The following is a 21,138-nucleotide window of genomic DNA, read 5'->3' on the forward strand; positions in this document are numbered from 1 at the left end:
AAGGAAATCAACCATTTGCTCATCCCATCGTAATCCTCATCATCATGCCCGCATCACCGTCACCAAAATAGCCATATCAAACCAAAACAATCTGAAGAAACCAATTCGCACAATCCATTCTCCCTAAGAGTGACCGACCCTACATCTTTCCCAATGGCTTTCTAGCCCATCCATTCACAGTCCTCCACCCAGCACCACAAGCTCTACCCTCTTCAATGAGATTTTGTACACCCTCCAACGTGCCTTCATCACCCACTGTCTGAACTCTACATCTCAACAACCATTTTTCCCAAGCCCAGCCACCGACTAACCCAGTTACACAAGCTGCATCTCCTGTGCTCCCGCTAACCATCGCTTCCATTTCCAATGGATCACCTACACTGTTTCTCTCCACATCCAATCTATGCTCAGGATCTGCACCCATGGGCAAAAACACCCACGCGCGTTTGATACCTACGAAACCCGAGCGTTTGAGACGACCGAGCCAGAGTTTGGTGGGAGAGGGATCGTAGCCAAGGGTCTTGAGATTGAATCCAAACTCAACACTTTTAGCCAAGCCCATTGGGCCTGCGTTGACGATATCGGAATCCATGATGGAGAAGTCAAGATATCCACCTGGCTTAAGAATACGCATGCATTCATTGAGACAAGCTTCCCATTCATCTTCGCCGTTCTCACCGCGCTCCTTGAGAATCATGTAGATTTCGCGAGCGGAGACGAGATCGAATTGGTTGTCTTTCCATGGAAGCTTGACGAGACGTTCTACAGCTACCTGGCGAAGATTTTTGGGACCGCGGATGTTGGAGTTTGAGAGTTGACGGAGAGCCTTGGTGGTTACAGTGTAGACTTTGCAGTTGGGATATTCAGTAGCACAATGCCATGCCCAATCACATGTGGCTTGTCCACCGAGGTCCAGAATACGAGCACGGTCTCGAGGGGTACCGTTGATGGTGGGACCCATTGAGGAAAGTCTTGCGAGACGTTTGGCAACTGGAGCTGCGATTAACCGACCTCCGTTAAGCATTTTGGTTGCTGAAACGTTCCAGGCTGCAGGTGACATTTGCTCAAGAGCTTCGGTTTCTTTGTCATGCTGGAGCTTTTCGGGATCTTCAAATGGGGTATCATCTCCGCGAGCCACGTTGGAAGACATGCGACGCTTTGGGGACATAGGAAGAACGCTCAGTTGGTATTTACCGAGAAGACTGGCACGATGAGCTGCTGGGAAGGAGACGCGTTGAGATTGGATAGCTTCGAATCTGGGTACACGATGCACGAAGACATCACCGCGACGAGTTTTACGAACTGAGCGTTTGAATGCACGATGATATGTCGATTCTTGAGGAAGAGCTTTAGGTAGCAGACAGGCATTTCCAGCCAATGTGGCAAGTGTAGCAGTAGCGGCTGCTGGAGTGGAAACATCATGATTGATGGGGTCTGTAGAAAATCGAACAGTCTTTTTACGTTGCAAAGGCAATGGTTCAGGCTCAATTGGTGAGATGTTCATTTCTGCTGCTGAAAGTCTTACACTGACAGCTCGTTTCAACAGGGCGACTTCATCATCACGAGCTTCTGTAGGATTGATAAGTTCCGAGAGGTAGTCATGCTGAGCTGCAAGCCACAGTGCCGTGCGGTCAACATTGACACTTGCGGTATCCTCAAGCTTGTTGATATATACAGGTGCGTAATCCGTCAAGATCTCGTCAGCTACAATTTCTTCCTCGAAATGAGTCCTGTTCGCTGGTGGAGAGCTGACAGGGACGATGGTTTCATCAGAATTGTCGTGGCGGATCTCGGGTCGAAAACTTTTAGCAGTTGGTGGCCCATCAGTATCAGCGGGTTCTGGAAGTTCAATGATACGCTGAACTGGATGAGGTGCCCACGGAGTGTTGTAAAAGTTTTCGGCGGTAGTTGACGAAGGCGGAAGAGGCTCGTCTGGCGTAATAGGTACAAGGTGCCAGGTATGTCTTGCGCCATGGCCCAGAGATGCAAAGAAGCCACCGGGAGATGGGATCTCTAGATTCGTTAAACTTTCCATAGCTCGCTGTTGACTTGGAGTAAGAAGTAGCGAATTAGCGCGATGAATGTTTGTATTCAATGGTGGCAAGCTTTGCTGCATTTCTTGAGCAGGTATGACTTCTTGTGGTGCGGTACTCAAATCAATGACCTGTTCGGGCTGCTGCTCATCAAAGTAGTCATTTGAAGGTCCTGAGATCGCCTCCAAGGTGGCCATAGCAGCAGGTTGCAATTGAACGCCCCAGCTAGCACGAGGACCATCCTCTTCACTGTCGTAGCCGACATCTGGAGTTGGTGGAGCAGATATTTGGGCCATCTGCTCTGAATCCATGCTTCCATCCAACGAAGGCGGAGTCGATGATGATGGAATAGATAGATTTTCTTGATTCTTGAGGAACGTGAGAACAGCGGGAGACATAGCTACTCTTGGGGGTGGCGTTGGTGGTACTGGAGAGGCCAATTGTCGTTTGAAAGCGGTAACTTCAGCCCATGGATCTTCATTTGAGGGGATCACAAGTGAAGGTAATGAGCTCAGGGAGTTTCTACTTCGGGTCGAGCTCGTGGATGACCTGTTTGATCTTGAAAACTGCCCAATACTAGTTCTTTGCCCCATAGTGCTACTCCTTCGATTGTCGTCATCGGATGAGGCATCATAGAGGTCATCGAAGTCTGTAGCATCGGTTGTAAAACTTGTCCTTGTCCATGGTGCTGATGAAGGAGCGGAAGAAGAGTCTTTGCTCGAGTCTGAGCAAGATGGTGAAGCTGGACGATATTGTTGCATGAATTGATTGGCTCGAGGTGTTGGAAAATGGTCGCTGAGGGGAGAAAGGAAGTCTGCCTTGAGGGGGGATCTATCTCGACCTCGCATTTCCATGTCTTTTGAACCCCGTACAGATTCTTCTTCATCTTCCATTATTGTATTAAGTAGCCGTCTTCTTGTCTGTGCCTGCACAGGTGAAGTTGGTGGCCGGTAAGTTGTGGCAGGTAAATAATCTAGAGTTGCCATTTTGTAGACCTAGAAAACGTGATCTTCTTGTTTTACGTTCCTTGTCGATCGGGTATCGTGAAATAATTTTCGAAAACGCGCTGCGGCCCGTGAGACAAGGAAAATGAAATATTAAAAGATAGTATGCTTCGATCAACGAAGACTTTGTAACACAATGCCAAAAACAAAAAAGAGGAATTAACAACGACGAGAAAAATACACCTCCTACACTACAAAAAAGAATGAGACGAGAAAAAATTGCGTTTGGTAACTGGGCCACTCAAGGGTTTATACCGACGATACCTGTATTGTCTGTACAATCGTCACTGGATAGCGTCAAAAGTCGACTGGGGGAGCTAGCAGGTGTGGCACCAATGGAAAACTATTTTTATTGAAGAACCGACCAAAAGGGACTCACAAGCTTCTCCAAGCGTCAAGTCCAATATGATCTCCACAAGTCAAGAGATTCATCCAAAATGAGGACAAAAGATTGAGCTTGACTAAGATACTACAACATCGGTTCACGACCGTATAGCCAATAGAAGATGTAGCTGTTCAACCATAATGCATGGCAATGACGACCCCGCAGCGAATAGTTGGCAAGTAAGGACTGAAATGGAAAGAAAATCAATTTTTCTAGCAAATTGCGCGCGCAACGATTAATTGAGGAGGTAGGTTTTTCGTTAGCGCTTGCATACAACATCTACCAATGAAAGTGCTCATCGACTGCAGAGCCTTGCTGATTTACGGGAACAACACAGGTTCGGCGCGTAAAAATAGAAATGGTTAAAGACTGACCTATGAGGATGGATCTCAATGCACCACGAGTTAGACTGGGTTTGACTTGATCGTAGTTGGACTTCACACGACTGGATGTGATGTACCGATTTATACCATTGATTCGTGAAGTACCCATGTAGAGACCATTAGGACAGAAATAGGTGACGGGTGGGGATCTCTATATATAATTTGGCTTTCTGTAAGTAGAAGTATTCTCCGATGAATACTGCCACCCAGTCATCCTGACCTGGTTGTGTGAAGCACAAATATAGGTAGGTACAGTATCCGAGCTCATATGTGCGGGCGGTATGATCGAGGTACCTGCATTGAATAATTGCCAGCTAAGCAAGTGTCGGGTGAAGATTCATATACTTTGTATACATATATATATCTCGGCGTTTGGCTTTTGCATCATGTCATATATCTTTGATCCTCTGCTTTTGAAAAAGATGGTTGAGGTGATTCTGATGGTTGAATAAAGAAACAAACCTAGTGCAAGCTACTGTCACGTGCCATTACCAATGTCCGTGCTTTTTTCTATCGTCCAATGTCTCTCATCCTTAGCCTTGGTCAATCATTCGTGCTACTGTCAATTGAACTACAGTTGAATTATAATCTCTTTCTCCAACTCGTTCATCCACAGCCCATCTATGAAATCTCACTTAAACCGCTCTCATTGATACTATCTATCGGAATGTTGCATCATGTTTTAACAACCTCGTTTTTCGACAAGATTACATCCGATTGCTGAATGCCATTTCCAATCTGCCCCGAATCTGTCTAGTCAGACATCATTTCATGTGGATGGGTAACTATATATTTTCTCAGTGGAAAGTTATACTCTAACATCCGGCACTCCTTGTTCCACTATTGTCAACGACTTTGCTTCAATAATGCTTCCACAAGTTCACAACTATCCGAAGAATCCGAACCTTTGCATCGAGCCACATTGCATTGAGATGATATTACTCATACTCACCCACATGATTTAATTTCTGTGCTCTATGACATTAAGTATACACTGTGTATCCTATATGCGAGGCTATGCATTCATCTAAGCAATATTGATTCATGCACGACTAACCCTGGACAGGCAGATGGTTCGACTGACACTTGAACATCTGGAACACAAATGCCTTCACGTGGTAGTCAGATGCTTCTGAGACTTCATGTATCATACTCAAGCCTTGTCTTTCATGGTCGGGATATTTGTCATCTTCTTGGGTTCCGACCTCCCATCCGACCGGGCCAACAGATTTTGTCCGGTTTATAGACTCAGCCTGCTAGTCCTCAGACATCAGTCTGATGTTGTCCTATCAGATTTACCCATTCTTTTGATGACAGGCAGCAACACAGACTCGAAAAGCTTCACAAGTTTTTAATTTCCATATACTTCGAGAGATTCTAAGAATATCAGTATCATCAATGCTAATGTAGAATACTTTAGAACATGCTTTAGGTCATTTCAGACAGGTCACCGAAACGCAGCCCGATGAAATTGGGTGCACTCTACATACATCAATCCTAATGGATCAGTCTATTATCATCTAGATACACCAATATCCTTGGACCAGCTAATGGCAGAATGTCCTTTCTCATTTAAAGGAACTAGATATCAAATGTGCATTCAGTTTCATGCTCACTCGGTGGTACTAGAAGAGAATGTTCTCTCGAATTCGAATTTTTAATCGCATGTGTAAAGAATGTATTGACTGGCTTGCGAAGGGCTCCGAAGCAGAAAGGTCTGTTAATACAGACAGGAAACATATACTACGAAACAAGACATACGCACTTTATCGGTAAGCGGACCCAGCTAGCGTTGATATATAATGATCATTTCTCAACTCAAGAGATTTATCCATCCCCCTCCCCATCCCCCCAAGAACTGAGATCATCATCCACGCTTCAATCTATTGATATTGACGATGCACGACTTGTTGATCTTGCTGATCTTGACGATATAGTTCCTGAATTTTCTACTTCTCCTGGACCATTCTCCGGGTATACAAGCGCATGCATTAGTGACTCCACCTCTTGTCTTCCACTCAACTTTAAGGCTAAACTTGGAGTAGTCGGTTCTACAGCTCTATTCTAGATTTCTAAGATCTGTTGTTGATCTGACACATCAGAAATAATACTGTCAAGGAATCCACGAAAATCCCGGATGATAAATTTCGGAACATATGAGTCTAGAGTTGGATCTTCAGTATCTGTGGGAGGAGCAGCGCTCACAAAAGCGTATCGCACTTTTGCACATTCCTCCTTTGGGCCGTCCCAACGATCAGTTTCCCCAATCAGAACTAAAGTCCATTCACCTGGAGCAATTTTAGAATATTTCTTCCACCACCCTCCAATATGGGATAGAGACCAATTGTCGTTTGGCGTATGGTAGAAATACTCAGAGATGGTACCAACTCCAAATGAATTCTCGTTATCTTCGAAAGTATGAGGCATTGCTAATTGCTTTGCGATATTCAATGCTGGAGGATTCATCATTCCAATGTCAAGATACCGCTGCTGGTTCATTACATAATGTACGTATTGACCAATCCCGGTTATCAACGCAGATGGCTTGAGATTTACTTCTCCAAAAGGTATACAAGAATGGTCTCGACCAAAAGCGTCCAATAATATGCCTTTCTCAAACATAGACTCGATATTGAGGCCTCCATCTGTGTCGCGCGGGACCAGTTCTGTACTACAGCATGCCATTATGATCATTTGATGAATGACTGGTTTGATGTAACCATAAAGCGGGATTAATCTTGGCTCAAATGTTTTGAACTCGTGCGTCATCCCGTCATCTTTCTCCACAAATGGCAATGCAAGAAGCTCCGTGTCGTAAAGTTGAATTGTAGATCCTCTTAATAGCCCAATCTTATTCTCCAAAGAAATTTGGGGGGTATTCAAAAGATACAATGTTTCAAGTCTAGGAAACTTGATCAAGATTCCTTTGAGAAATGGTTCGGTGATGTTGAGGTTTCCAGACAAGTTCAAACTAACCACATCCATCGGATCTTTAAATGCTTCCTCCAATACTTCTGAAATTTGCTCGGTAGTCAGTTCGAAGGGACTAAGGTCTATTTTATTTTCATTTCTAAGAATACTTCTCAAAATCCGACGTGCCGATGCAAAATTCGACACATCGGCAGGATCAGCATATAGCTTTGCCTTGGCGGCAGGATAGAAGTCCCAAAGGAGCGATGCCCTTTCAAGAATCTGCGGAAGTTCGGAGGGTGAACTTGCAATTGCTGAGTTCAGAACCTTGACAAGAGAGAATGCTTTGAGGCTTGAAATTTCAGAATTTACAAAATTCGATTTCTTCTGCCCAGAAACTTTTTCTTCTGTAATCAAAGGATCAGTCAAAAGTATCAAGTGACGCGGGTGATCAAATGATGAAGGGGTCTCAAGCTAGACCTACCTGCCACGACTTGTTCAACACGGTTCCATTCACTCTCCCCGCCACCCTGTACCATTATCCTCCACGAGCTGTTAGGCCATGCACTATACAGAGCTTTCCCATCAATTAGCGGCAAAGCTTGAAAGCTTTCAACCAGATCTTGGAATTTTTCTTGATTCGATTGGTAATCTCTTCTATAATATCCCCAAAGATATTGGGGTCCAGTAAGCGGGGTCATGGCGGGGGGCTTTGGGGGAGCCCCGTCTTCCTCTTCGTCGCTATTAGATAAATCAAGATTAACGAAGCAGTATTGCACTTACATCAGTTCAGTGATATCGAATACCGTAATTCCGTCGTTGTTATCGCTTCCATGAAATGGTAGATTGAAAGGAAGATTGTGGACTCGAGCATGATAACTATCCTTTGCTCTGAGGCCAGCTCCGACAACCAAACATGTAAGAATAAAGGGAATGGGATATCGGCCACAGAAACTTTTGCGAATCCAATTCTCCGCGCCCAATCTTCCTCTTTAAGGCGAGTTGCATGGCGAAGTTCATGCGATAATGCGATTCTGTTGGCCGGAGATTGCAAGATTTTGAGGATATTTAGACAGACTTGAAGAGCGCTAGCGCCCCAGAGGCATTCTGACGAGCTCTTGTTTAGTATGTGGGTGAATTTAAAGGCAAATTTTGCAGGTAGTCAAAAAGAGAAACTCACGGTGGTGTATTGCTGCTAATCCACGGTATCGCCCATTTATCTTGGCAATCACGAAGAGTTGATGTCTTTGTCCCATGTTGAGCGACTTTTCTATCTTTGATCAAACGGTTTCATCCAACTATTTATCGCGCATAAGTGTACCGCAATGAATTTATAGAAGTACATATGAAGAGGAATCATTAGCAAGAAACTGGAAAAGCCTGTTTTATACACGGACTTTACAAACAGTTGAGGCCCAGCTTTCTTACTAGCCAATGATATGGAGGCGCATATGCACAGTGCCTGTAGATGCCTAAAATCCATAAAAGCAAGGAGGCAAGGGAAAATAAGTGGAACATCAATTTTGTCTACCCCGCGATCGATTGTTCGAGGGAATTGTCTTCAAAATCCTGATTTGATGGGAAAATGCGATATCCCGAAGCCACTTGTTTCGGGAAGACAAGGGTGTTTACGCATCGGCGAAGTGGGCATGGAACATAGCCGATCTCGGCTATCTTTGATGGGGTTTACCGATACTTTACCGGTTATAATTTATTTAGGTTGAGAGGAAGAAGGTGGGGATATTAGGTGCAATTGGTAATTCGTTCCGATATTCGCCAGGGAAAACATAGAAGTCAAGAAATTTGACGATGTTTCGGCGATTGATGAATCCGGATCAATTTTTTCCTACCGAATTTCGAAGTTCTAAGCTTCGATTCTTCCTGGCTGTTGTCACAAAGAAGATTAGTGCTGAAGCTATCAACAAATCCAATCAAGTTACTTCAAAGAATCGTAGATTCAAAGTATAATGACATTGTAGTGAAGAAAACAACACAACAACAGTCCGGCTTATACATACAGAGATGTTGAAACAATTTGCAATGTGGGAGCCCAATACTATTAAACCTCACAGTTCAGCTGCAGAATATGCAAGTAACCATCCCTGAACCGTTCTAATTTCAGGCTATTTGTTCCTGAAATGATTCACAAATTTATTGTAATCCAGTTTATTCACCTCTTGCTTTCTGACACCTACATAAGTACTAACAAATCTCAACTTAGATCTTCTTTACAGAACATCTTAGTTTATCTTTTCGGAAGAATTCAACTAGTTAGGAAGATCTATATTAAGACAGCTAATATGAAGTGGGCAACAGTGCTAATCAACTGGGACACCAGTGACAAGACCTATGAGCTCCAAGCTTTGGGATTATCCAACGAAAGAGCCGTCTCTCCGTGATTGACGGGATTAGCTAGAATTGAAGAAGAATGGACACCGCAACCAACAGTTTGACCGTGATTTGGGCCATGTGGTTGGCAATTTGAACCGAAATGGTATTTCTCTTCCTTACCATGCAAAGACATAAGCTACTACTTGTCGTCCCAGTACACCTTCGAGAAACTACCATTTGATGGCGATTCTACAGATTGTCACGAGACTACCGATGGGACAGTGTGAACAATCAGGCTACCACCAAGATTCTAATTAGTACAAGATCATGTGAAATCATGTCCATTTAGCATAAACTTATACCAACACAACTAGTTAGATGCTCACTGTCACCTAATCAACATATATCAATTCTTACACTTGACAGTAAAATCCGCCATAAAACACTATTCCTCATATTATCTATTCAAACCCATGCAGACAGTCTTTGTAATCAATCAAATCTAATAACCTGTAAATAATATTGTTTTGACAAAAATATAAACATTCTATTTGCCCCTGACATGAAACTCGGTTAACTTTCCAACCTTCTGTGACTTCATGACAACACCAAGAACATTCCATTACCCCTCAGGCAATCTGTACTAGGTCTAGTACAAGAACTCAAGAACAGACAAATCAAGACGGGTCGCCGTCAAGACTATCCGGAAAGTCAAGTGTGGCTTGAGCTTTTTCTATTTATGATTCGAGTACCCTTTGAATTCTTCCCCACTCCAGCTTCCATTTCCACAACCATAACTACTACTACAACATCGTTCAAAACTTCCAAAACTTCCAAATATTTCAAATAATTGGAATCATTATTCGGAATGAATGATTTAGTAATTGCCAAAACTAACCTGGGTTACCTCCAGCTGGCCAGTATTCAAAATCGTGATGCTGAGTAACTTCCTTCTTGATTAATATCTATCTGTGTTCTTCAACAACCAACCATGATTGAAGATCATGATATCAAGTGCTAAATATCAACACTTACATAGTTCTCCATCACGACGTCTTATTCAAACTTTGCGTCAATATCATCAAGATATATTCGTCATCGACAAACAGAATGCAGATCCAGTACGAATTTGAATCTGCGACACTCATTGGATCCAGAGATGACCTTACGAGCAATCATCAGCGCGAAACAATATTTCCTTTCATTCAAACTTGTCTTGCTGTTGGCTTTACATTCATACCTTATATTGGTTACGAAGCTGCAAATGACACGATTTCGATGAAAGAATTTGATCCTGAGTTGGGTAGATCTGAACCTTATCTTGTTTATGAAATCACAGACCCGAAGAATATTGGTTATTGTCTCTTTCGTGTGGGTTCTGTCAAATGGAATTCCTTGGATCAGATGCACGCGCCGCGTATGACACCTTTATCGGCAAATGTCTTTTTTGCTGGAGGACGTCATGCCAGCGAAACAGGAAGAACTATGACACCTTATCAGAATTATGATGGGTGTCTTGACAAATTTAGAGTCATTGATGCTGATATACTAGGCGATACTTGGCCACATGAAATTTGGATGGTACTCGTTGGAGATACTTATGATCTCTTGTCGAATCATCCCCAAGGTTCGCATTTCCTTTCCACTGAACTTCATTAAGCAGCATTGGCTTAATAAGTTGACTAATCATATCTTCACAGTCAACCAAACCCAGTCTGTTACTGGAGCACCCTCTCTACAAACCCTAGCTCAATCAAATTTTTCAACGATTTGCACCTGCAAACAACTGGGAACTTCCGAAAACTATTAGACTGAGCATCGTTGATGCTCAGCTTCTTGTCGACAGTAATCTCCAAGAGTCGTGAAAAGCCTTTAAGGTTATCGAGGTACTATAATTCAAGGGGGTTATTGGACGAGGCTTTGGAAACCCAGTCTGTTATAGACCTAGGCCACCCTGTGAATCTGGGTTCAGGTCATATTCTTCACATCTTAGAAAAACTAATGAGCTCTATGAACTGAGAAAATGTCACTGTCTTGAGTCTGTGCGGCAACAAATAAATCAGCCCGGCTGCCCTTGAGATGATTCTCGCTGCGTTTCCAAACCTCAAAACTATCTACCTTCTGGGCACTTCTGGGTTACCGCTTAGGAGAAAGATGAAGATTCTCCAGGGAACAAAGATATCAGGTATCCATGATTCGGAGTTGTATTCAATGGCATTCGAGCCAGCCACAGGTAGTCTTGGTGACAACCACATTGAGCCACCACACTTTCTGGTTTCTCAAGTCATTTGCGTTTTATCATCCGATGAAAGGACGTTCAACTTACCTTACAGGAACGCAACTAATTCCAGGCCTTTCCAAGAAGGTGTGTACGCTCTAAGTCTCCGAGAGGTCAATCTCACACTTTCGTTCCTCATCAATGGATTTGCCAATTCCCTTCGAGTCCTCTCTCTAATCCAGATACAAATCGGAAGAATGTGGCACATGGCACGCGGATTCCGGCAAAGACTATGGCAATATCTGAGCTGGACGGCGAAATGAAAATTGCGCCAATAGCCAATGATCTATTCGAGTTCGACTTGACAAATGATGAAAAGAAGGACAATAGTAGGATGAACTATACCCGACAAAAGCCCAGGGTAATCCTCCCAGGTAAATGGAACTTAACTGTCGTTTCCCAAACATATAAGCCGCTCCCATGAGCAGTCAAACATTCTTTCCGTCATAGAACCGCATTTATCAAGGCAAAAGCACAAATTGCATACGCCGAGGCGAACACCGGTCAGAAATGTACAGGTTCCATCGCATTTGTCAAGAACTATGAAACGCAATTGCTCGTGGCTGATATAGATCAGTTTCTTCAACAAGCTGTTACAGGCAAGGAAGACGACATGATTATAAAGCAAGCTCGAGATTTCTGGAAGAGAGGCACTACCTTGCTGTATTTGCAGAGATGCAGCGAGGCGGAAGTAAAAGCAATTGCAAAAAGGCCAATCTTTTGTTTGGGATCAGAGATGATAATGGTAGGATGATGTTGGAGTTCTTAGGTAGGACCTAGTTAGTCCGAGGCTGCGATTGGGGAAACAGATACGGCTCGCTTTTCGATGCTGGCAGCTTTATACAGCAATTAAAGTTCGACAGGAGGTTCTTCTCTGGGCCTAATAAAATAACTCAAGGGAGGTAGTGCCACAGGCTGGCGGGGGGAGTGAGAAAAAAATACATACGGGGAGACTCCAGGCCATGAACGGGAATGTAGCATTTATCTGGTATGAATGTCTCGAGACTCAGTCATTCTCAATAGCCTAAAGTTCCCCACTCTGCAAGCAGTAGAGCTAGTTAGTACAAAATAACGAATTATGACAACATCAAAAATTACCTACGGTCACGTTTAGATCTTATCTCAATGATAGAAACTAACGTTGTTGAAGAAAATGGCAGAAAGACTTCAAACGAAAGTCTTTCTTCTATGCTTACATTCTTGTTCTGGAATCAGCATTGGTTGTTCAAAGTCGCTTCGGAGATCCTTCTAGTTAGTTGTAATGAGATAATGAGATAGTTCCCGGCCACAAAGACTAACGGAAGCAGTGCCTCAAGTACAACTCTCTTTCAGTCTCCTTCACAGATTTAATGAAGTGTGCGAGAAGAATAGGGGGGATCTATATTCTTTATTAGCGGAAGTATCGAGTGCAAGACATCGCATCGAGTAGTATCTTCATTCAGCCTGGAAGAGAGAGCTTCACACCTAATAGCCTAAATTTGAAGTCGAAATAATCGGCAGTGTCTGAATACTGATTGAGTTAGATAGATGAAGTACATATGTACATATGTGCATCTATTTCCTTCAAGGTCAAGAGGTCAAGAGATCACAACGTGGCTAGCAGTCCATCTTAACTCTATTTATGATCACGTGCACACGCGAAAGAAACAAATGAAGTGTTGTGTGATCTCATACACTCTTTAGTACGTGTTTGGACTTTAGAAACTCTCCATATATCGGAAACTCTAATATTATGGTCCTTTGAGTTGCAAGATGCTGACCTTGGGATAGTGCGTGGGTAGTCCTGCAAACCGTGTGTCGAGCGAGGTAAGGCAACCTTTCGGTCATTACTAGCTTGTCACGCTTCTTCGTGCTGCTTTTTGAAGCGTGTGAATGATTCCACGCGTCTCCTTCTTCCAAACCCCTCAACCACGCATTAATAAAAGGTGGTTTTTGAATATCATCGCTTTCATCCCAAACCATGGGGAATAGGTGAGTGCAGCTTTACTGAGAAGCATATCCTTTTCAAGATTTTGATTTCTTTTCGTCTCTTAACCTTTCTGTCACATTAAAACAGTGACTGACAGTTATTGGAAAGACACCAAGTCTATGTTATTTCCAAAATCGGAAGCCGATATCGAACACTTGCAACTGTTCATCATCGTAATGAACTTCCTTTGATCATTTACTCTTCGTTCGAAGCTTACTTTATATTAGAATGTATGTTCGGACCAGATGCTATCGAACTGCTTTCCAACGCGGTGCAATTGTTTCAGAGCCCTCAGAACAGAATTGACCTTGAGCATGAAAAGAGTTGGGCTACACGTCTCTGAGAGTTCGTGATCAAGTCCCTATCTGCACACTGATCTTGTGCCAGAATTTATTTCCTTATCCTAAACCCTTTCATACTTATCCTCCCCAAAACCTTTGCTTTTGCAAGTAATGACTGACATTCTGCCCTTCCCGCCGCCTAACAGATCGGATTGGTGTATACGGAAAGAAACTAATCCGTTTCCCTTTACTATGACATGTCTGTTCATGGGGTATTCGTTCAAGGAGGACGGTTATTCGACTTCCTCTTGTTCTCCGCAAACTTTCAATATGGAATTCGATAAAGCCGACAATAATGAAGGTATCACTGTTTTGGATATAACAGACATCGACAAAATCCGCTATTGTTTCGTCAATATTCATTCCAAATCGAACCCTAGAGTGTGGGAAATGATTAAGAATTCTGGGGTTCCGAGTATGATTCCTCTGACTGCCACTGAGTATATGGGGGCCTACGGCCACGAACAGGAGCACTTCGAAGAAGCTTGGAAAGAATGGATTCATCATTTGAGCAAACCAGGTCTTATTGACAGTTGGGCACTAAACAGCGTCTGGCCAAGGAAAACATGGCAGATGCGTGTTGGTGCAGAGATTGCACTGCTCTTGGACTCTGGTCAAGGTCTGTCTTCCCCCTACAACTTACAAAGTTTGCAAGGTTTAAATTCATATCAGAGCCAATCAACGTCTTGCCAGTTTTTTCTCCGCCATTGACACTACGCAAAGCTTGCATGGAAAAGTTCTTGAAGGAGATTTTCAATTGTCCAATCAGGGAGCTGCCTGCCAAAATTAAACGTGCGACGCTCCTGCCTGATTTCCGACTTGCCTTGAAATCAACCATATTCGCGACACCGACGATTCTTGCAAGTTCTGCTGCTGCACGATATCTTTTCAGTCAAATACTAGAAACTGAAAAAAGCATTGACTTGGGTCCGTTCGATCTATTGCCTGATCATATAATAGAGGTACTGAAGCAGCCCAGGAAAGCTGGGGTGTTGAGGATCTTAAGTCTTTGTGGCAATCAAAAGATAAATGATGCCTCTCTAGTCAAGCTAATCAATGACTTTCCGAGTCTTCGATCTTTGTATTTACTGGATACCCCTCAGATTCCACTCGCGACAAAGATGAAGATACTTAGAGACCAAGCATTGAGAGAATTTTCGACACAGACCTGTATGCACTGCCATTCGCATGTCGCGAAAATTCTACAACGATCAATACTCTCGTAGATACAATGATGAGCCCATTCTAGCGCTCGATTCAAATCTCGGTCCCGACAATGAAGAAGCAAGTCGAGCTAACGATATCAGTGAAAGATCCCAGAGCTTCATGAATGATATGAGCAAATTCTACTATCTTCTCGAAGACGGAATGCCACCATTTTTCGATTTGGGTTATATTACGCCTTTGGTCGAGCAGATGATATATATTACCTGTGGTGAGACTGACGAAAATAGCATACGCGATAGTGAAGGTGGCCTTGACATACTTGATCGATTTCGGAAAAATTGGTCGTCGCACTCAGAGGTTGATGATCCTGGGTATCAGGCTATGCCGTTGAAAGAGGCGAACCGACACCCTTCCCAACTTGTCCAGAGCTTAGCCCGATTCATCGGGGTTTCTTTCAGCGAGAGATACGTGTGGTTCTCAGACTTGAGAAAGACTCTGGTGAAGATCCTCGTCATGGAACCAATCGACGATATCGGCCCAGGATATCAAGTTTTACCACTCTGCGCAGGTCTTTATAGCGACGATATGGGCATTGGTGATTCAAAGAGCAATGGAATCTTTCAAGTAAGTAGAGAGATTATTCCGAATGAGTGGACCTTTGTCATGATTGTTGAACATGAATCCTACAAGCTCAAAGAGAAAGAAAAAGAAGAAATTAAGACTCGGTCTCTTGCCTGCTGTGCTTTTGTATCGGCTGAGCGTAATCCCGCTAGCTCAGCATCGGGTGATATACTTTCAACCCTGATTGTAACCGATGTCAAACAGTTTTTGGAGAGCAATTTTGCCAACCACGGCCAGGAATGGCTTAAAGGGATTCTAGAGTGGTGGGATGACCTGCTTGCCAATCGCTAGAACTATCCCTTAAAGTTCTGCGGCAGGAAAGAGATCGAGTCTGTCATCAGATCCATAAAGTTAACTCCAGTCGCCGAACACTCAAACACCGCATACGAGATTGGACTGGAGCAGGACAAGAGTTTTATCAATTGTATGAAAAAGAACATAGATCACAACTGAGTTCTATGTTCAGAACTGGAATGTCGATATGCTTGAGCTTTTGTCCAGTCATGACAGTAGTCTCTTCCGAATCTCGCGAGCCTTCCTACTTCAGAGTCCATCTCCACCCCACTTTGCCCCCAGGCATTCCATTTTTCCCTTGCGCTTGCAAAAGTTGTTCTTTTATTCACCTCTCTATCTTATCCTCTTTCTTTTAACAACGGTAGTTAATTCGGCTACATTTATCGTGAAACACAAGTCTTGTCCTCTATGCATACTAGCTAGTATGTAAGTCCACCGTATTATCAGTCGATGTCTCTTTACAGCACTATTGGCAAGGAAATTTGGGGGGAAATTATTAGGATGTACTGGTGTCTCAAGTCTGGTATTTGGATTGGGGTTTGTTGATCTTGGGACGAATCCAAGTCAGTTTGTTATAATCGATGGAGAAACTGCGAGGCTTCAATAAGTGAAATTCATAATAATATTGATAACTTTCGAAGCATCTCGACTAGACTCAAAAGAGTCTACTTCATCAGTGAAGAAACCCCCTTCTCAGTGAATCTAATCATCACTCCTCCAACAGCAAAACGACGAAGTAACTCTGAAAGCCCTACATACAATATAAATTCATGCACTTAGGTTTAAACCCTCATCAAACACTTACCAAGTGCCTCTCTCGCCCCTCACCACACACGCCACCGCTCCATTATAATGCGGATCCCATCCACGCACAGACATACTCTGCATAAAACTTTTCCACCTCTCCCCTCCTCTCTCCAGTTTCTCAAATTCAAAAACCTCTAAATGAATATTGTAAAGCCCTCCCTTCTACTAACCTATATCATCTATCAATCTCTCCTCCTCCCAAAAAAAAGACTGAGGGCAACAAAAACGAAAACAAATTTCCGAATCCGGGAATCGAACCCGGGGCTACTCGGCTCCAGATAGCATGAGTTGATGATCATGTGATGATGAAAGCGAGTTATGTTAACCCCTACACTAATTCGGATGATTATTCGATAGGAGGGGCAAGAGTTTTGAGGTTATGTAGTATTAATCTGTGGGCGATTTTCGGATTATTTTTTGGGAGGCGAGGGACTAGGTATCGGGGAGGGGTATGTGTGTGTATTGTATGGTATTGTACGGTATGGTATTTGTGCATGGATGGAGTGAAGGAGGAACTCTGTTATGGGGGAGACATGATATTTCATTGTGGTTCAGTTGTGTGAGCAAAAATATTTCATCAGAATTTTACTGTATAAACATTTTTACTATGAGTTGCACATTCATCGACCAAGCAATTGCATGCACTCCAGCAAATGACTTCCATCAAGATCTTTACAATGTTCATAAATGAATACAATTCTCCAATAATGTACAATAGATGACACTCAATCTTATCCTTAATACAAGACAAAAGCTAAATAAATATATATAAACCCCTCCAACAACTACCCTCTATCAGATATTCGTCCTCTTCTTAATTCCCACCATACACTCCAGCGGTTTTCTCAAAAATCCCTCTCTCGTCTCCAATACATCCTGATACAGATCAAATTCATATCTCCTGAATGTCGTCGCGACAATAAGTGCCAATTCCATCTCCGCCACGTTTCTCCCGACACAACTTCTGGGTCCATAACTGAATGGGATGAAAGCATTCTTTTGTCTCTCTGTCAAATTGTTCCATCTGTCTGGTACAAATTCATCTGCATCATTACCCCAGATTTCTTTAGAATGATGGATTGTGTAAGCGGGTACGGAAAGGACAGTGTAGCCGGGGAAGAATTTTCCACATACTTCTGCTCCTTCAGGTGGGACGATACGTGGGAGACCGAGAGAAGAGGTAGAGTGAATGCGGAGGGTTTCCTGGATGACATTATTCATGTATTTCAAATCCTTTACCATATCGAAAGTGGGAACATAGATGCCTGCGGGAATCGCATCATCTAATTCCTTTTGAAGTTTTTGAAGGACTCCTGGAGTTTTGCAAATCCAGTAGAGAATTGCACAGGATGTGTTAGATGTAGTATCTGAGCCGGCGATGAGTTGAGTAAGAGCCTCTGCGGTTAATTCTGCGCGGCTAAGTTTGGCACCCGTCTCGTCTTTTCCTTCCATAAGTCTTGCGAGGAGATCAACGCGACCATCTTCTTTATCACGATCAAGACGTTGGCTCACGCGAGCAACAGCAATACCAGCTAAGTTTTCTACTGCGGCAAGACCTTGACTAAAGAAAGGATCGGGGAGGTATTTGGCGTATGGCTTCAGTTGTGGTAGACAGCCTAGTGTACCGGAAACTTCGCCTCGACGATTCAAAACCTCGACAGCGGGGGCATAAGTAACAGGTGCATCGGGTGTTTTTCTGATTTCCGTGATATCCTTTCCTTTTTCGAGCATGCCGAATGGAGCTCCGAATGCAAGGTCGCCAATAATATCGAAAGCGAGATAGTTGAACCACTACAAAAGCAAACTTGTTAGTAAATTGCAATGCAGCCTAGATTTCGAGTTTGGTCATACGTGAAGACAGTCAATTTTTGCAAATTGGCCATGAGCATTATCTGACAATGCATCCCATCGATTCACAAACAGATCCAAATTTCCATGCATATATTGTTCGAATTGACCAATACTCTTTGTAGAAAAAGTGTGCGAAATAGTCTTGCGCTTTCTCGTATGTTCGGCACGATCTCGAGTATTAAATAGACCTCTCTGAATAGAGACAAAAGCATCATAGTATTCTCTACCAAGAACCAAATTAGCAATTGAAATTTTCACAGCTCACTCAGCAACTTACGACTTCAAGAATCCATTGCCATGACCATAAACCTGCTGGATCGCAGCATCATCTGCGATACTGACATGATCCGGTTGGATCCTAACCATCTTTCCATATTTGGCATGCGCATCATGAACACTCAAATATCGATATCCCAATCGCGCTTGTAGCAGTAGCCATAGTCTTGTGAATTTCGCTGCGAAGGGTCCGGGGATATCTCGAATAGCTGTGTTGGATGTGAAATACGGAACAGCAAAGAAGAGCACCAATGCGATTGGAATCGTATAAGGCGTGAGAAGAAAATCGACAACGGCCATGGTGTACTAGAGCGATGATCAATTACCGGTTCTTTTGCCGGGAGGATGTGCTGCAGGGTCCGATGCAAGATTTGAACACCGGGGGGGAATGATAACAATAGCTTGAGGGGTATCTCGCAACACCAAAAAGACTTTTGCTTGTTTGTGCCTCAATTGAAGAATGAATACAACTTCAACATAAGATATTCAGCGACATCGAGTTTAATTATAGTTGAAGCCTCAAAACTGCCGATCATGAAATCCGTCTTCACCCCGCAAATTTGATTCTGGCACATCCGCATCCCCATGTTCTCGGGTCCATGCTAAACCTGGCAAGTCGACTCATGCAGCCAATAATGAGGGGGCATAAGTCATCAGCCGGCGAACTCTCGGGATCTCTATACTTATTTTGCTTCAAGTGGATGTCCAAAACTAGTATTTGACCATGAAGTTGCTCTTTATAACTCCCTTTCCTCGAAGCCGGAAGGGTTTGCGTTGCATGGCAATCTTATGTGGAACTCCTTTTGTCAAATTAAGGAAGTTGAAGGTTATATTGGACGGATAAGACTGGGAATCTATCTCTATTTTTCTATATGCATTGCCGCTTGCATTGAAGTTTGGAACTTTGCGATACGATCGAACACATATATCGACTTCTATGTATCCGACCATGTTCCGTTATTGCCGCCGTGTACGAACTTGTATGTCACATTACATTGCATTGTCATTAAAGTTTTTCCCTTCTGCTGTCAACAGCCTGTCTAAGCTTGGCAATAACTTCGGATGGGTCTCTGGCTCCAAAAACAGCACTACCCGCAACAATCACATTGGCGCCAGCATCTGCGGCCTGATCAATTGTTCCAGGACCCAATCCACCATCAACTTCGATATTGAGGTCTGGGTATCGTTTTCTGAGTTCAGCGACCTTGGGTAATTCAGATGCCATAAACTTTTGTCCGCCAAACCCAGGGTGGACGGTCATGATCAATACCATCTACAATTATCAGCGATTTGTTCTCTTATGTTTGTGTCATGAAAATGCTCACATCTGGTCTTTCCTTTTCTTCGGGGTTCTCGAGAATATCCCATAGCACGTCAACCTTGGTATCTGGTTTGATCGCTATTCCTGCCAACATTCCATTGTCATGGATATATCTGATTAATTCTTTTGGGTTTGTCTTCGATTCGCTCGTTGATTCCGGACTTTCTGCTGCAGTGCTCGAGATTGCAGCTTCGTAGTGAAAGCAGTAAAGATCGCATCCGGCCTTTTGAAATTCCTTTACCCATTTCTTTGGCTCAGCAATCATCATATGACAGTCGAATGTTCCCTTTCCATGTTTAGCCGTTGGTCGATCGACATGGCTTCTGATTTTTGTGACGACAGGTGCTCCAAAAGTAATGTTTGGCACAAAGTGCCCATCCATGATATCTACCTGCAAATCACAAAAGCACCGATTAGCATGATTTCAACATTGTGGACCGATATTCATTTACATGGAGCCAATCTGCTCCTTGACCGATTGTATCAGAGCATGCTTTGCCTAATTCTGCAAAATCTGCAGATAAAATAGATGGAGCAATAATAGCTGGAGGTGACATTTTGATATTAATCTTTCGGCAGATATGCTGACGGAAAGAGTTAGAAATTAGAAATAAGTCTTGCAGATTTGGATCCTGAAAGTACGTCAGACAAAGTTGTATTTATGGTGGGGGAATCTGTTTTATTCGTACTCGTCCCCCCTCAGCGAGAGCTTACCTCAATACCAAAGCAAAAAGCAACTGATATATCAGGCATTAAATCGGGCATGAAATCAGGCATGAAATCAGGCATATAATAACATTTTTTAAAACATGCCATCATCAATCCATCATCAACCCACAAATCATGCGCTAAGATAAGAGATAAGAAATGCGGGGAAATTAAATTAAGCAATAGAGGCAATTCGTGTGTCACCTGGGCACCAAATATAAACATTCGAAATTCCGATTACCGGTCAAAAAAACCTTATAAAATACACCAAATCCTATATAAATCTTGATTTCATACGTCTAGACTCCGAGTGATTACTTGTGTATCTTATATTCCTCACATTTCGGGGAATACAAATTGTCAATACAACCTCAATAACCTCATGTTTGTGTGGACATGTTGTGATTGATCATATATTCATTACCGATCCATTAAACAACCCGACAAAAGTACCTCGAG

At 43.1% G+C, this 21,138-nt stretch overlaps 7 protein-coding genes across 7 annotated transcripts; 3 read left to right on the forward strand and 4 right to left on the reverse strand.

Moving 5' to 3' along the window:
• Positions 1-139: 139 nt before the first annotated feature.
• Positions 140-3,019, reverse strand: EAF01_008235 (uncharacterized protein; the record flags this gene model as incomplete). Its single annotated transcript, XM_038916491.1, has 1 exon — positions 140-3,019. One exon carries the CDS (start codon positions 3,017-3,019, stop codon positions 140-142), a length of 2,880 nt encoding a protein of 959 aa, XP_038767853.1.
• Positions 3,020-5,869: 2,850 nt separating this feature from the next.
• EAF01_008236 (uncharacterized protein) lies at positions 5,870-7,971 on the reverse strand (the record flags this gene model as incomplete). Its single annotated transcript, XM_038916492.1, has 4 exons — positions 5,870-7,122; positions 7,200-7,456; positions 7,522-7,822; positions 7,896-7,971. The coding sequence occupies 4 exons, from the start codon at positions 7,969-7,971 to the stop codon at positions 5,870-5,872; spliced, it is 1,887 nt and encodes a 628-aa protein (XP_038767854.1).
• Positions 7,972-10,156: 2,185 nt separating this feature from the next.
• Positions 10,157-10,705, forward strand: EAF01_008237 (uncharacterized protein; the record flags this gene model as incomplete). Its single annotated transcript, XM_038916493.1, has 1 exon — positions 10,157-10,705. One exon carries the CDS (start codon positions 10,157-10,159, stop codon positions 10,703-10,705), a length of 549 nt encoding a protein of 182 aa, XP_038767855.1.
• A 420-nt stretch (positions 10,706-11,125) lies between these two features.
• Positions 11,126-12,078, forward strand: EAF01_008238 (uncharacterized protein; the record flags this gene model as incomplete). Its single annotated transcript, XM_038916494.1, has 3 exons — positions 11,126-11,411; positions 11,438-11,698; positions 11,753-12,078. 3 exons carry the CDS (start codon positions 11,126-11,128, stop codon positions 12,076-12,078), a joined length of 873 nt encoding a protein of 290 aa, XP_038767856.1.
• A 1,826-nt stretch (positions 12,079-13,904) lies between these two features.
• Positions 13,905-15,713, forward strand: EAF01_008239 (uncharacterized protein; the record flags this gene model as incomplete). Its single annotated transcript, XM_038916495.1, has 3 exons — positions 13,905-14,253; positions 14,307-14,804; positions 14,884-15,713. 3 exons carry the CDS (start codon positions 13,905-13,907, stop codon positions 15,711-15,713), a joined length of 1,677 nt encoding a protein of 558 aa, XP_038767857.1.
• Positions 15,714-17,318: 1,605 nt separating this feature from the next.
• EAF01_008240 (uncharacterized protein) lies at positions 17,319-18,950 on the reverse strand (the record flags this gene model as incomplete). Its single annotated transcript, XM_038916496.1, has 3 exons — positions 17,319-18,314; positions 18,375-18,597; positions 18,652-18,950. 3 exons carry the CDS (start codon positions 18,948-18,950, stop codon positions 17,319-17,321), a joined length of 1,518 nt encoding a protein of 505 aa, XP_038767858.1.
• A 447-nt stretch (positions 18,951-19,397) lies between these two features.
• EAF01_008241 (uncharacterized protein) lies at positions 19,398-20,733 on the reverse strand. Its single transcript, XM_038916497.1, has 3 exons — positions 20,424-20,733; positions 19,976-20,362; positions 19,398-19,923 (listed from the first exon to the last, which is right to left on the reverse strand). The coding sequence occupies exons 1-3, from the start codon at positions 20,526-20,528 to the stop codon at positions 19,657-19,659; spliced, it is 759 nt and encodes a 252-aa protein (XP_038767859.1). The 5' UTR covers positions 20,529-20,733; the 3' UTR covers positions 19,398-19,656.
• Between the last annotated feature and the right edge of the window lie 405 nt (positions 20,734-21,138).

Source organism: Botrytis porri (genome assembly GCF_014898465.1).
Source record: "Botrytis porri strain MUCL 3234 chromosome Unknown BPOR_011, whole genome shotgun sequence".
Lineage (NCBI taxonomy): Eukaryota > Fungi > Ascomycota > Leotiomycetes > Helotiales > Sclerotiniaceae > Botrytis > Botrytis porri.

Bases quoted from the DNA above. Each gene is read 5' to 3' on its own strand.
- EAF01_008241 (XM_038916497.1), bottom strand. From the start codon at position 20,528: ATGTCACCTCCAGCTATTATTGCTCCATCTATTTTATCTGCAGATTTT. The intron at 20,363-20,423 runs GTAAATGAATAT...TGTGATTTGCAG, and splicing joins AAGGAGCAGATTGGCTCCAT to GTAGATATCATGGATGGGCA. The intron at 19,924-19,975 runs GTGAGCATTTTC...TGATAATTGTAG, and splicing joins AAGAAAAGGAAAGACCAGAT to ATGGTATTGATCATGACCGT.